We start from the raw sequence: 16395 nt of genomic DNA on the forward strand, positions 1-16395 counted from the left end.
TTCTTCTTCTTCTTCTTCTTCTTCTTCTTTTCCCTCCTCTTCCTCTTCTTCTTTCTTCCTCTTCTTCTTCTTGAAGAAGGCCATTCAACATTTCATACAATACTAATTTGATGGTGATAAATACCTTTACCTTTTTCTTGTCTGTGAAGCTCTTTATCTTATCTTCAATTCTAAATGATAGCTTTGCTGGGTAGAGTAATCTTGGTTGTAGGTCCTTGCCATTCATCATTTTGAATATTTCTTGCCACTCTCTCCTGGCCTGCAAAGTTTCTGTTGAGAAATCAGTTGACAGCTGTATGGGTGATCCCTTGTAGGTAACTAACTGCTTTTCTCTTGCTGCTTTTAAGATTCTATAATCTTTAGCATTTTAATTATGATTTAAACCTCTTTGGATTCATCTTGTTTGGGTATTTCTGCACTTCCTGGGCTTGTTAATCTATTTCTTTCAACAGGTAGGGGATGTTTTCTGTCATTATATCTTCAAATAGATTGTCAATATCTTGCTTTCTCTCTCTTCTCCTTCTGGCACCCTCAGGATGTGAATGTTAGTACCCTTGAAGTTTCCCCAGAAGCTCAATGCACTATATTCATATTTTTGGATTCACACTTCTTTTTGTTCTTCTGGTGTTTTTTGCTTCCTTATATTCCAAATCGCTGATTTGATTCTCAGTGTCTTCTACTCTGCTGTAATTCCCTGTAAATTATTCTTCATTTCTGACTGGTGTTTTTTTCATGTATTTGATGTTCTCACTAAGACCCTTGAAATTATCATTAGGTCCCTTGAAGCTCTCATTAAATTCCTTGAAAAACCTTATAACCATTGTTTTGAACTCTGTATCTAGTAGTTTGCTTGCTTCCATTTCATTTAGTTATTTTTCTGGAAATTTCTTCTGTCCTTTCATTTGTGACATGTGTCTTTGTCTGCACATTTGGCTGCTCCCCTGTGTTCATTTCTACGTAGTAGGTAGAGCTGCTATGTATCCTGGAATTGGTAGAGTGGCCTTGTATAGTAGATGTCATATAGGGCCAAGGGCTCACTCTCCCCAGTCACCTGAGCTGGGCTCTCTAAGTGTTACCCTGTGTGGACTGTGTGCACTGTCTTATTGTAGTTAAGCTTTGATTGCTGTTGGGTCACTGGGAGGAATTGACCCCCAGGCTAATTGGCTGTGAAGACCAGCTGCAACTACAGTGGAGAAGCTGCTGTGCAGGAGACACCTCTATGGGGCATGACTTGTTTCAGTGGGGCTTTGGTACTTACCAAATCTGCCCCTGGAATGTGTCACATGTAGATGTGTAGAGTTGTAATATGGTGTTTTATGAAGCTGTCCACCAGAAGCTGTCAAAGGCTCAGGGGCCTTCTATGAGGTGCAAAGTCAGTTGCTGCCTGTGCCCTGCCTGGGGCCACCCAGCACAAGCTACAGAGTGATCTGTAGATTGCTGCTACTTGTATTGGGCTTGGAGGTGCCCAGAAGAGGCCAAACTGTAAACCAAGGCAGGCTGTTGCTAGTGCCTGGCCTGGGGCAGCTTATCAAGTTTGTATGGGGCATGCTGTGAGCAGATGCTGCTTGTTTGAGAGATTTTAAGAAAGTCTGAAGCCTGAGCCAACACAGCCATTCATATGGAAAAGCTGCTGCAAACAGCTTGCGTGGAGCTTCAAATTGGGTGGGGCAGGTCTCAGGGAATCACCTAGACCAGTGGTCGACAAACTGAGGCTTGCAAGCCACATGCGGCTCTTTGGACCCTTGAGTGTGGCCACGAAGTTTTAATTGCTCTGTACGTGTGCGCCCACACGTGGTATTTTGTGGAAGAGCCACACTCAAGGGGCCGCAGTTTGCTGACCACTGATCTAGACCAGTGGTTCTCAACCTTGGCTGCACATTAGAATCACCTGGGAATCTTTTTGAAATCCTGATTTCTGGGCCTCATCCTCCGGAAATTCTGTTTCTTTGTTATGGGGTGGGGCCACAACATTAGTAACAAAGAAACAGAATTTCCAGAGGATGAGGCCCAGAAATCAGGATTTTAAAAATATTCCCAGGTGATTCTAATGTGCAGCCAAGGTTGAGAACCACTGACCTAGACAGATGGAACAGTGTGAGCCAGGTTGCTAGAGACTCAGATGTGGCACCTTGCCAGTCAGCTCTGTGGTGAGGGAGATTTCAGCATAGAAACAATGACCTCTGCAAGCACTTTTATCTGGGAGAAAGCTGCCCCCAAGTTCTTACCCTGAGGTCAGACAATTTATTTCCTCTCCCTATGTCCCTGGGTCCTTTCAAGCTGCTACCATAGTGCTAGAGCTCAGAGAAAGTAAGTCTGAGTAAGTCAGTGTGCTGGCCCTTTAAGAGGAACTGCCTGGGTCTCTGGCTGCCACCAATGTCATGCAGCCACAATCCCCTCGGGGTTTTGTAACACAAAGTTATGGGGACTTCTCTTCCCAGCACTGGAACCCTGGGCTGAGGGGTCTGGTGTGAGGCTGGGAGCCCTTGCTCTTCACAAGAGGCCTCCTCAGCCAAGATATCCCTCTCAATTAAAAATGCCACACATGGGTGTCAGACCAGCCCATTCCATGCCCCCATCCCTCCTACCAGTCTCAATGTGCTTTCTTCTTTACTTCTCTAGTTGTAAGACTTCCATCCAGACAGTTTTCAGCTGGTTCTGAATGATGGTTGTGCTGTATTTTAGTTGTAATTTTGATGTGGTTGTGAGAGGATGCAAGTACCATGTTTACCTATGCCGTCATCTTGGTTCCTCCTTATTTTCCTATTTTAAACTGCATCTGCATTTTTAATATAGCTTACTAAGCTTAGCTTGGTTTTTTAAAATGTAAAAATTACCCTTTTATAGAAGTGGACATCTTCATGTTTCACAAAAAAATTACTGTGTCATGCTTTTCAAAGTTTATATTTATTGCTTTATATTTTTTAGTGGTTGTATAACATAAAGTAAATAATTCTATCAATTTTCTTATTATTTAATTTTTTTTTTTTTTAAATATATTTTATTGATTTTTTACAGAGAGGAAGGGAGAGAGATAGACAGTCAGAAACATCGATGGGAGAGAAACATCGACCAGCTGCCTCCTGCACATCTCCCACGGGGGGGATGTGCCGCAACCCAGGTACATGCCCTTGACCGGAATCGAACCCGGGACCTTTCAGTCCACAGGCCGACGCTCTATCCACTGAGCCAAACCGGTTTTGGCTCTTATTATTTAATTTATTAATTACTCTAACATTGAATAAGCATCGACCATGCACCAAAACTGTTATGTGAGCAGGGGATATAGGTATAAATGGCTGACAGTTTTTCTTCTCACCTCTTCAATGCTCAATATCAAACTCTCCTAAATAAATCTCACTATTTTATTTTATTGCAGAGCCCTGTTTGTTTTCTTCTTAGCACACTACACTTGTGTAAATACTGTTTGTTTACCTGTTTGTTACATGTCTTCTCTATTGTACTACACATTCTGTTTTGCTAGCCATTGTGTAATTGGCACCTAGCACAGTCCTAAGGAATAAGAGCTTAGTAAATAATATTGAATAAATGAGAAAGAGAGAAAGAAAATCAATGAATAAGCTATGGTTACTGAGCTCCTAAATTCCAATTATCTACACTCTGTTCCCAAAATGCTATTCTCCTAACTCCCTCCCTCAACCCTTTATCTTGGTATAAGTATTCTTTCAATTTAGTAATCTACTAGTACTTCCAGATTTATGAACCATTTTTTTTCTCCCTGGTCCTAAACCTGCCTCTCTGAATTTTTCTTCTTGGCCTTCTTAGAAAATTACTCTTCTTCTGCCCTTTTCTTAAATGATGATATTCTGTTTTCAATCTCCTTGTTTTATACACCTAATGGTTGAATCTTATGATTTCATTTTATATCTATTTGTGATTAAAATAATGTCTGGCACAGAATAGGCATTCAATACATATTTATTGAATGAATTCTGAAGACTTTAAAATTTTTATATCCAGATAGATAAGTCTGAGTTCCAGACTGGTATATCCAACATTTCCATTTGAATTTCCCACAAATATCTAAAAACTCAACATTCCTCTTTTTTGTGGTGCTTGAAACTTTCATCTATTAAGTTCCTCAAGCCAGAAACCTGAGGGCCAGCCATGATTGTTTTTTCACGTTCAATATTTGTGTATTAGTCACCAAATTCTATTATTTCTGGTTCCTTCAAATTTTTTAAATTTGTCAGCTTTTTTCTCTTTGCACATTACTATCTTCATTAAGCTCCTCACCATTTCTTACTTGGTTTCTGCATAATCTTTCCTTGTCTAATTCACTCATTGCTGTTGTCACAGTCACTTTTCTAAAGTGTGAATCTGATCACATTATTGTCCTTCCTATGCTCCTTCAGTGGACCCCATGTCTTTTAAGACCAAATCTAATCTTTTCGACATGACTTACAAGACTCTTTATTATTTAGTTCCGTCTCATCTCTCCTGCTTAGTCTTTCAGTGCTCCACCAACTCCTCCTACATGTGCAGCCCCAAACATAGAAATGCTGTAACACTCGCTTGTCATTTAACTGGAATGATCCTTTCTCTCACCTTGGTTACACCTTATCTTCCTTCATGAATGAACTCAGATATCAATTCTTCCAAGATTGACCACCCCAGACTTGGTTGGATGGTACATTCTCTTGTTATAGTACATCTTAATCTGTATAGAGATCATTTCTTTACTTAACCATTCCTTTCATTCAACTAGACATATTTTGAAGGCACAGATGTGTCTTATTGGTCATTGTATTTATGGACTTAACACATGCCTGGCATGTATTGGCACTCAACAGGTGTTGAATTAATAAGTCTAAACTCAAAAGAGTTTACAGGGTGTTAGATGAGGAAAAATAAGTTAACAAAGAGCACAACAATGTAGCACAGGTACATGAGAGCTACATCATCAAGGCATAGTTGAGGTTTCAAAGAGTAAGCGACCACTTTTTCCTAGGGGAATTTGGAAAGCCTTACAGGATCTGATACTTGATTTGATAATTGTGAGATAAATAGACACTTGAGCTTTCCTCTACTCTTATCTCTTTTGGAGTTTTGCACATTGAACTAAGCTCCACTGATCCTATCTCAACAATACTCTGTACTTAAATGAGAGGAAAAAGGCAATATTCTTTTAAAAACACAAAGGAACACATAAAAGCAAGCTATTATTATTAACTAATTAAACACAGAAAGGGGTCCAGGACCATGAGATATGCTTTTTATAATATCTTTAGATTATACCAGAACTCGACAGACTTTTTCTATAAAGAATTAATAAATATTTTAGACTTAGTGAGCCTTATAATTTCTATAATAAGTATTATTTCAACTTGTCTTTGTAGCACAATAGTAGCCAAAGATAATACATAAATGAGTGACCATAGCTCTGTGTGTTTCCAACAAAACTTTTTACTTTGAAAACTGGGTTGCAGGCTGGATACATCCCTCAGATTTATGGTTTGTCAATCACATAATATAATATGTAAACAAATTATGGCCTTCAGCCCAATTGTCTAAGTGAAATTAGTTGTTAAACGTAATGAGGAATTTTTGCATTCCGTTTTCCATTGTTTGTTTTTCATCAGAGTTAGTATATTTGAAGAACTTTAGCTGTGTGTGTTTATAGTCTACTTGTATAGGAGGTAATAAGAGAAGGTGCCATTGGTTTGTAAAAGATGCTGATAAATATAACTATTTTCGAGGCAAAGTTGGTATGTCAAATCAGATTCCTAACAAAACTTGAAATCCATTTTCAACGTCAAGATAGTTACATTCGTTTCAAATGGGATTTCATCAAGAAACATGGGCTTTTGTGATCAGAGCACCTGGGTTCTCTCTTAGCTACGTAATTTACACCAGTTCAGCAAACTTGTTACAAGCCAGTATACCTACCCATGAAAGTAAAATAATACTTCACATCACGTTTGTGAATTAAATGAGATTTGGGGGGATACTTTGTCAGTTCTAATGTGTATGATTATAAAGCCTATCCTAGCCTATATAATAAAAGGCTAATATGCAAATAGGACGAATGGCTGAACAACTGGAACAACCGAACAATCAGTCACTATGACGTGTGCTGACCACCAGGGGGCGTGTGCAGGACACAGCGGGCGTTGGCCATGGTAAAATGGTGGAACAGGTGAGCGGGGGTGCCAGACCAGGGAGGGGCGCCAGTTGCTGTCATCAGGGCAAGCCTCTGATGGTTACTGAAAATTCTTTGCTCCCGCACACCGTGGTCCCGCCTGATGCTCGCACCTGCGGCCAGCGCCAGAGCCGCTGCTCACACCTGCTGCCGGTGCCCAGCGCTGGTCCCGATCACTTGGCACCATCAGTGGGTACAAGCAGCAGCTGCCAGCCCTGATTGCCCCTGAGGGCTTCTCCACCTCCCCCTGCTCCTGAGGGGCAATAGGAGCAGCAGCCACTGCTTGTATCCACTGCTGGCATCAGCCTCAATCGCTCCAGGCCCCTGCCAGCAGACAGGGGATCGGGGGCCGTGGCGGGAGGGGGCAGGCGGGGTCACGGAAGATGAGTGAGACCCTCCCCTGTGCCTTGAGGCCCACAGTTCCTTTCAAGGTGCACGAATTCGTGCACTGGGCCCTTAGTATTTTAATAATATACTTAAGAGAATATTTACTTATGTTGTGTTGCTGAATCCAATGGTCAATTTCCAGTTTTCACATTAATTGACCTATTAGAGGATTTGACACTTTGGATCATTGCCTCATTCTCAAAACATTTGCTTCACTTGCATTTCTAAACCCCACACTCTCATGGTCTCCATTCTATCTCAATAACCTTTCATTCTCAGTCTTCTTTGCTAGCACTTTCTTTTCTCTCCAACCTCTTAGTTCTCCAGAGCTCAGTTCTTAACACAGTTATTCTTTTAAAATAAAAGTCAAATTGATTGTATCACCCTTCTACTCAAGGCTCTTTAGAGGGTCTAACTTCATTCACAGTTAAAACCTTATTATGGTCACCCTAGCCAATTTTGCTCAGTGGATAGAGCTTCAGCTTGTAGACTGAAGGGTGCCAGGTTCGATTCTGGTCAAGGACACATGCCTGGTTGTGGGCTTAACCCCCAGTAGGGGGCGTGCAAGAGGCAACCAAACAATGATTCTCTCTCATTATATTTCCATCTCTCTCTCCCTCTCCCTGTCTCTCTGAAATCAATAAAAATATGTTTAAAAAACAAACCTTATCGTGGCTTACTTTGGCCCTCCATGGTCCAGTTCCTGTTCACATTATCTCCTTGACAACATTTTCTATCATTCTCTCCTTCATTCACTCAGCTCCAATCACACTGCGGATATATACCTGCGTTAAGGTCTTTGCATGGGGTATTTCCCCTTTAGCCATGGTTGTTCCCCATATACCCAAATGGCTAACTCCTTCATCTCCTGTAAATCTTCCTTCAGGTATGGACACCTCATTGATAATTTTATTTAAAACTGAAACCCTCTCCTGACCTCATTCTTCTGTGGCACTTTTTATAGCACCAATTACCTTCTAACTCACTAACTAATTTACCTATTCTTTAAGGCATATTGTTTGCTGTCTCTTTTTTTCCCAGGAAGACAGGGGCTCTTTGTCTGTTTTCATTCACTGATACATTCTAAAGTGTCTGGTAGAGTCCTAGCACATAAATATTTATTAAATAACTGAGTAAATATGTAATATAACATTTTATGGTACATTTGTATCTTTACATCTATATACTTAAATTTATATATAAATGTGCTTTAATAACAAAAACCTGTTTGGGGAAATCTAATGGCACACTACATATTTAGCATTTCAAATTTATTCAGTGGATGAGGGAAATTCAATACTTGTTGATGCTCTTCGTACAACAATGTGCTCAGTAATGTTGGAGTAGGTAGTTTGATAGATATGAGCAGGGAAAGATAGCTAAGATCAAAGGGAAGACTTGGGAGACGTGACTAACAAGAACTATCGGAGAGTGAACAGACCCAAGAGTGAGGAAGGGGGAGACTTGAAACCTCCTCCAAGATGTGGTATAACAGATAGCTTAACATCTGGGTGGGGCAGCCTTGAAACCTGAGGAGGTTTGGGTTTTTTTGTTGTTTTGTTTTGTAAACTCCAGAGTATAAAATTACAAAACCCAAACTGGTGGGGCATTTGGTTTGGCTTCTGCCAGTAAACGTCCAGCTTGGATTATATCTGAGTATATTTCCTTTAATTGCAAATAAACTCTCACATACTTTGCTATTTGGTACTGTCTCTCATTTGAATTCCTTCTTACAAACAAGACAAGAACCAGGGCGCAGAGCCCGTCTCTAACAATAAATAAGATATAGGTATTTACCACTGGCTTGATAAATAATGTTAAAACTATGGAGGCCAAACAAAGAGATGTGTAGGGCTCTGAACTCAGATAAAGATATTAAAGAAATATTATTCTCTCCAGAGACAGGTGAGATTCCAAAATGTTGCAACAGGCTGGGATGATAGTTTCACACTATTAAACAAACTTTAACTGTGAATATTAAAATGCATAAGAATATTTGATACTTAGTTTGCACCACTGTTCCACACGTATTATTTGATTTGATTGTTATAACCCTTAAATTGTGTGACATTGTTATTCCCCATTGACAGATGAGAAAAAAGGCGTTGTTAAAAGACATGATCAGGATCATACAGGTAATTATTGTGAATATCATGCTTTCAGCTCAGGTCTTCTGACTGAATCTCTAGCCCTTTCCTTGTAGCTTAGGTCAGCTACTTTTGAGAAAAAGGTCATTGCCCTGTGTGGACAGAGGATCACAAGACTAAAAGACAGTTTCCTCCACTCAAAGTTATAAGGACTTTGATTTGTTTCAAGCTCCAGTTAAGCTTGACAGGTGAAAAGTAACATAAAATTTAAAATGAATTTAGGCTGAAATACCAGAAGGGAGATGATAAACTCACTTTAGCTTTGCAACAATCAGAATGTTTCTAGAGGGGGGCGGGCAACCCATATGGGGAGCTGCTGGTTGAGGGGCCGTGAGGGACCATTATCCGAGCCCACCCACTTGTGGAGGAAAGAGGCAGACTGCTCGGAGGTCAGTCTGTTCAACAAGGGGCACCCCAGGGCCTTCCGGATGTTCAGCAAAGAGAGCTTCCAGTGACCACCTCAAAGGATGGCTCCATCCCCACTCCTGGCTCTGATGATGCCACCACTCGTCATGTTGTCGTCCTGAGGCACACAGGTAATGGCTCCCTGCTTGATACACTGTGATGGGACCTACACCCAAACTAAGGCCCCTCGGTGATGAACTCCATAAAATCCTTTCCCAATCGCTCTCAGTGTGGAACCCTGGAAGTGAGCCTCGTAGGAGGCTTCAGGGACAATGGGCAGTTGTCACAAAAATGTACTCATCAACTTCTTAGTGAATTTGACAGACAGGAAGATAACATTCACTTGATGACATTATATGTGACAGAATTAAATGACCTGGAAGAAAATGAAAACCACTTCCCAATGATTTATGGCATTGCTGTCAACACCGAAACTGCAGAAATTCACAGAGCCTCCTTCCAGGATTGCGGTCTGGAGGAGCTGCGAGCTGCACCAGCAGTGACTCAGCAGGAGGACCAGTGATTCATTTCTCCGATGCAAAGACAGAGCAACTTCGCACAGGACCTTATTCTTGAATGCCGTTTCCACATGTGGATTTCTGGTTGCAACAAATACTAAAGAACCTTTCCATTTCACCTCTGGCTGACCCCCTTCTCCCCACATTGTTGAACATAGTAGATCTACCTGATTTTTTTTTTTTTTTTACAAACACACTATTTCCTAGAAAATAAAGCTCTACTCTACAAACAAATAAACAAACAAAAAGGAAAATATCTTTTCTCCAGCAAGCTAAAAATAGGAATTACCAACGAAAGCAATTTTGGGGCATGACAGACAACTGGTGGGAGTTGGACAGAGTACGGTTTGGGAACTACATCCATTGAGTCTTAGTATCTTTTAAATGACTTTCAAAATAAAATCTTATTTTGGCAAAGGAAAGTAAAAAGAATGTTTCTAGAGTGATCTATTCACTTTTGTCAGTGTACAAACAATCCTACTAATATTGACTGACATATATTGAGTACTTACTATGTGACAGACATTGCATTTTTAACTATTTAATACTTAAGTGTCATTGACAAACCAGAGGTAGTTTCGTCAAGAGAAAAGATGGTGGTGGCGATGGAGTTGGAGGTGGTGGGGTTGAGGAAGAGAGTTGAGGTCTGAAAGCTGGAAGTGGGAAGACTTAAAGAGATTATATTTATTTTCAAATCCAAGCAGCACTATCATGTGAAAGAAAGATGAGAGGTTCATTGGTGGAATCTTAGCTGCAAGAGAAGTTTCAAGAGTCAGAGTGACTGAGTTTCAGACTTGGGCTCAATAAAGCTGAGTCACCTGTTAAAATTATTCAAAAATGCCATGGGCTTTTCCCGAGGGATTCAAGCCCACATAGAGGAAGCCTTTAAGCACTGCCTGAGTGATCTTATCTGTAAGGGCTATTGTGGAGGGGAATCCCTGCCCAGGATAGAATGACTCAGACAACTCCCTTCCAAGTCTATGATTCTGTGACTGTTACATTAGCCTGAGGGTAAAGGACTTTGGGGGTAAAGGACTCTTGGACAGCTATCAGCAGCCTGTGTAATGCAACTGTCATTGGCGCCTGGAATCTTGCTGCCTCTTGTGAGGCCTCCACGTAGTGAAAAGGGGCAGAGCTACTTCTTGGGCAGTTCCCACAAAGCCAGGCCTTTCTAGGTCCCCTTTTCCTTCTGTCTCCCTCCAGCCTGCTGGCCACAGAAATACCCATGATTCTAGTTTATCTTGCTTCTACCGAAGTCTCTGGTAAAATGTTAATTTAGTCAGTCTGATTATTATTAAATCATAAGAGACAAATATGTGGCTGTTAAACTTTATCTCTGGCAGTGGGACCACACAAGCCAGAAAAACAGAGGTTACTCATTTGTCACCTTATTTCTGAAGATTTGTCGACCCTTCTTTTTCTGTTTCCTTTATTGAGAGCCATATAAAGTGTTGGAGCCTTTGAGAAACATCTTTGTTTATTGCTCCTAGATTCTGTGGGGCAGCAAATCTTCAGCCTGGGGGTGAGAGAAGCTAAAGTACAGCCCCAGCTACACTCTTCCAAATCAATGGTGCCTCGAAAAATATGAGTCAAGATTATAAGGGAGAAGGAAATGTAGTAAGAAAAGAAGAAAAGGAAGGAACAGAAATGCAAAACAAATAACAAAAAAACAACAACCAACCAACCAACCAAACAAACAAACAAAAAAACAGATTCCAAAATGGGAAGGAGCAACATGAAAATAAGAAAAGGAATAATAGTTTATCCAGGGGATGGGGTGGGGTAGGGGGGGGCAGGGAAGAGGGGTGTAGAAGAAAAAAAAACACTGTATCATGGGTTAGTTAAAAAAAAAATCCCCACCTCCATTATCAGACAGATGAGTCTCATGATAGTAATATTGGACCCTGGCAGAAGAAAGAAGTCCAAAGGTGATAAATTCTGGCATCTTGAACTTGACATTTTTTCCCGGGAATGTTTTGGCTGTGATGTAAGCAGTTGTGTGCTGGGTGGCTGCAGACTGTGTGGAGATAGATATTCTGGTTTCAATGCATTTCACGGTTTTAATAAGAAACTGAATTCATTTTCTTCAGATGGATACCTTTAGATTATATAAAGGTAAGAGGCACCTCTCAGCATGAATAAACTCCTCTCAGCAAGAACAAAATAGAAAGACACGTGAAAGTTAATTTGGTTTTATCTTTTGAAATGTCAGGTTTCTAGAAAAGAAAACAGGGAAGCTTTTTCTTCATTAAAAACAAAAATTGCTTTCCAACCCTGTGTGAGACTGAATTCTGCTGAACGCACAAAGCTTCTGCAGGATGTGAAAGAACTGGCCCTTTTGCTGGGAGAGATGCTCCAGGCTTAGGTGTCAGCCTGGGAAGAAGGGACACACATTTCCCTTAATGACATGCACAGCCCAAGAAGCTGCAGCCTGTGTTTAGTTTTTGTCCACCTGAAGGTGGACACACATGCAGAGTTCTAGAGAAGAGAAACAACTGGATTTTTGGAGGACTTACATAGACGCATCATTTTTTTTCTTAATTTTTATTTATTGATGAGAGAGAGAGAGAAAGAGAGAGAGAGAGAGATTTGTTGTTCCACTTATTTATACATTCATTGATTGGTTCTTTTATGTTCCCTGACTGGAGATCGAACCCACAACCTTGGCTTATCAAGATGAGCCTGAGCTACCTGGCCAGAGTACCTGGAAGTGTTATTCACAAGATTATCGCTGCCTTTAAATATAAGTTTTCTCAATGAAAATATCAGCACAAAGCAAGCGATCTAAACATGGTAAACATTTGCAAGAGAACTTAACTTACTTACCGTCTTTGAGGGCATGATTCCAAGCAATGGGAACATTAGGCCAGGCAGCAAAGCTGTTACAGACAGGGGCAACGCTTCTGTAAGCCAAAATATGCCAACAACAAAGAGTGTGTAGGCACATTTCGCTTCCTGGAAATAGCAAAACACAACATGAAATGATGGGGCTGGGAAATCGTAGTTCAAATCACAACCACATTTGCTGAATGGAGCCATGTCACAGAGAAGGAGGACACTCTGAGGCCTCTGCATTTTGAGTTGGGGGGGTAAACTGTCATTCTTGGGGGTTCCAAGAGCAAAAATCGAATACACACCAAAAATCAAAGACATTTAAAATTCCCCATTCATTACGTTTCCTTCACATTTCCTTCCAAGCATGTAGTCAACTTTCTGTGCTCATATCAGTGTGTGTGGCTGCTGGTGCTCATCCCTTTGGCTGATGAAATGCCCTCACAGTTCTGGAGTGCAGGAAGGCCAAGTTACTGCCTTGCCCCTGGGGCAGGACACAGCCGCCTTTTAGTTGCATTCCTTGGTGCCTGGTTGTTTGGGATCCATGCATACCCACCTTCCTTCCCTTCTGCTAAAAGGGGAAACATTTTTGCATGACATGGAAGAGACTGAATTAGCTCCTGAGTGATATGAACTTGGAGGTGAAGAACTTTCTGCTTTGCTTTTTAGAAAGATAGCTGAGCTCCTTAGGAGACACAGGGAGACTCAACAGGGTTAATCTGTTCATTTGAAAGGTAAAAACTGTGGATTTCTGTTTTATGGCATTGCTAAGAAATGGTTGAAATTCATGATTATATTTGGCGCACATACATAATTTTCATAGGAAATTATCCAGAACCTACTAAGGGATTAATAAAGATTAACATCTATTATATATATATAGCATTGTTTTGCTCTCACACTATTAATCTCTGCAAATTCTGAACTGAATTTGAAAAATTTTACAAAAACTATCTGAGTTTAATGAAATCTTTCACTTAAGATTTTCCCAGGGCAATACAATTTCTAGCTCTGCTGCCCTCTGATTCACCTACTTCAGGGTGAGCTCTCTGGTTTTGGCATTTACTCACCCAGCATCCCTGCACTTTTAGTGGGTTTCTAAGCAATCCTTAATAATCCAGGATTACATCATTTAAAAAAATTATTGATTTTTAGAGAGAGGAAGGGAAGGAGAGAGAGAAAAAAGAAATCAACTTGAAAAATATTGAAACATTTATTGGTTGTCTCCCGCATGCACCTGGACCAGGGATTGAACCACAACCTAGGTATGGGCCCTGACTGGGAATCAAGCCTACCACCTTTTGGTGTATGGGGTGATGCTCTAACCAACTGAATCACACTGGCTAGGGCTATCTATATATATGACTGTCTGACCTGTAGCTATGATGTGCACTGACCACGGCGGGTAGACACTCAACGTAGGAACTGCTGAGCTGCAGTGGCTTGGCAGCTGTGGTTCTTGTGTAATGCACTCGGAGCCAGAAAGGAGGGAGCCCGAGTTCAGGGTGCATCACCCGAGAACCACCCTCTCTCAATCCAGGACCCCTCGGGGAATGTCAGAAAGCCGGTTTCAGCCCGATCCCCATAGGCCAGGCCGAGGAACCCCACTGGTGTACAAATTTGTGCACCAAGCCTCTAGTATCATATATTTATTGTTTGTTATCTTTTTTAAGAAGAAAGAATAAAGGTTTTTGATGTTGACAGTTTTATACAAAGTCTGCCTCTATAATCTCAAATAAACAATAAAACAAAGCTGATCCTTGACTTTATCTTCCTAACTTCTTTGGAAAAAATTTGTGAATACCAGCTTAATTTAAAATGTCAATGTAGGGGAAAGACCAGGTTTATATTTTCCTTAGATCAAACATGAATAACCCCAAAACTCCTCCTGATGACTTTTTTTCTATCATAGGAAGGTATTGAACCTAGATTTCAAAGACAAAAGGGACCCTTTTACTATCTTGCTCTTTAGGCACAACTAACCAGTCTCTTTGTCCTCTATCTCCCCGTCATTTTACCTCTCAAATCTGCCCCTCAGCCTTGACCCCACTTCTTCCACTGCAGGCAAGGCTGTTCCAAAACCAGATCATCTTCTAAGAATCCACTTTGATTTTGTCATTCTTTTGCATAAAACCAGGTTAAGGGGCTAGCCACCCTGACAACTATCTAGAGCACAAATCCATCAGGGACTGCTAATACTGAAAAATTAAAAAGGAAGGAAGGAAGGAAGGAAGGAAGGAAGGAAGGAAGGAAGGAAGGAAGGAAGGAAGGAAGGAAGGAAAGAAGGGAGGGTGGGAGGGAGGGAGGGTGGAAAGGAGAGAGGGAGGAAAGAAAAGTGGAAGGGAGAGAGGGAGGAAAAAATATTGCTAGCTAATTTTGTTCACCACACATAACCCCTGCCATGAGGGATAAAATTTCATTTCAACACAGATCTACTTCATCTAGACAGTCACATTCTGCTCAGATAGGGCAACTTTGGGACCGGAATAAAAAGCAAAACTTCCTATATTAAATTATTAGCCTGCCCAGCTAACACTTGCATATTTTAACAGTCCCAGCCTTTATTTAAAACAATCAAATCAGTGATTTTCAGTGGTTGCTTGAAAACAATTCAAAATCCCCATTCAAGGCCATCTTCAGTCTAATTATAGTAAGACTTACCCCATTACTTCCTAAAGAGTCTTCTTTACATATCTTCTTGACATCTGTGTTCCGATCCCTGGTCTCATCATGCACCCTTTTACTAAACTCTAGTCCATAATATTCAACCATACAGTCATACCAGCAAGTCCCCAGATCCTCTAAGTACCAGCTACTACTGCCTGTGACCCTATTTTGGACTCGTGAACTCTGTGACCCAGTGACTTTAGATGAAGCAGTTGCAGGCTGATGGCCAAGTCTAGAAAAAAAATAAAATGTGCGACTCACAGTGGTGTGTGTGTGTGTGTGTGTATTTAATTTGAGTCAGGAGTTAAAAACCAGCAGATTTCATATTAAAAATCAAGTATGAATTTCTGGCTTCTCTTGAAAAACTAAGTTGGTAACATTGGGATCAGTTTCTTCCATGTCGACAATTCTCCAGACTTGAGAAAAGCTTACCCGAGACTGCGGTGTAGTTTTCAGCTTTGTACAATACCATGACTCCATTTCACGCATTCTCTTACCTGCTTGGCCTTTCTCAGCATTTGAGTAAAATCTCTGGTAAGAAAAATGCTGCCCACCTTTCCTGCCTCGAAAATCTTGCTTCACAGTCTCAGAATCAACACTTGGGTTGCTCATTTGAATTTCCCTGTGTACCCGCTCTGTGGTCCATGGACCAGCAGCATCAGCATAATCTGAAAGCTGTGAAAAATGTGGAATCTCAGGCTTGGCCCCCAACATACTGAATCAGGACCAGCAAGTTCCTGAGGTGATTCTGATAAGAATCTATATAAGATTCTATAACCTATATAAGAATCATATAGGTTAAAGTTTGAGAAGCATGGCTTACTTCCTCTTCCAGATCTTCCATTTTATCTTTAACTCTAGGCTCAAGTTTCAAACAGAAACGTGCTCCCAGGTAGTGCCCAGGAAGGAAGGAAGGAAGGAAGGAAGGAAGGAAGGAAGGAAGGAAGGAAGGAAGGAAGGAAAGAAGGAAGGAAGGGAGAGAAGGAGGGAGGGAGGGAAGGAGGGAGGGAGGAAAGAAAAGTAGAAGGGAGGGAGGGGGAAAAATATTGCTTTAGACTGAAGATGGCCTTGAATGGGGATTTTGAATTGTTTTCAAGCAACCACTGAAAATCACTGATTTGATTGTTTTAAATAAAGGCTGGGACTGTTAAAATATGAAAGTGTTAGCTGGGCAGGCTTAATAATTTAATATAGGAAGTTTTGCTTTTTATTCCAGCCTCAAAGTTGCCCTATCTGAGCAAAATGACTTGCCCTCCTGCCCAAGCTGAGTCCCTAGATG

The 16395-nt window shown here is 41.0% G+C and overlaps 1 protein-coding gene and 1 pseudogene across 5 annotated transcripts in view; one reads left to right on the forward strand and one right to left on the reverse strand.

The window, feature by feature from the left end:
• Positions 1 to 16395, reverse strand: part of SLC13A1 (solute carrier family 13 member 1) — an 85075-nt gene that overhangs the window by 54106 nt on the left and 14574 nt on the right. For 4 of the 5 annotated variants that reach the window (XM_070423817.1, XM_070423816.1, XM_070423814.1 and 1 more), the window contains 2 exons: positions 12444 to 12572; positions 131 to 270 (listed from right to left, as the gene is read on the reverse strand). In XM_070423817.1, the coding sequence (XP_070279918.1) occupies positions 131 to 270; positions 12444 to 12564 (261 nt within the window). In that variant the 5' untranslated portion in view covers positions 12565 to 12572. The remainder of the gene's footprint in view (positions 1 to 130; positions 271 to 12443; positions 12573 to 16395) is intronic. The other variant, XM_070423818.1, reaches the window with a different exon arrangement.
• LOC139016629 (protein N-terminal asparagine amidohydrolase pseudogene) lies at positions 7373 to 9788 on the forward strand (annotated as a pseudogene).

The sequence above is a fragment of the Myotis yumanensis genome, unplaced genomic scaffold (genome assembly GCF_028538775.1).
Source record: "Myotis yumanensis isolate MYYU_CA2020_CCGP unplaced genomic scaffold, mMyoYum1.0.hap1 SCAF_9, whole genome shotgun sequence".
In the NCBI taxonomy this organism is placed as follows: Eukaryota; Metazoa; Chordata; class Mammalia; order Chiroptera; family Vespertilionidae; genus Myotis; species Myotis yumanensis.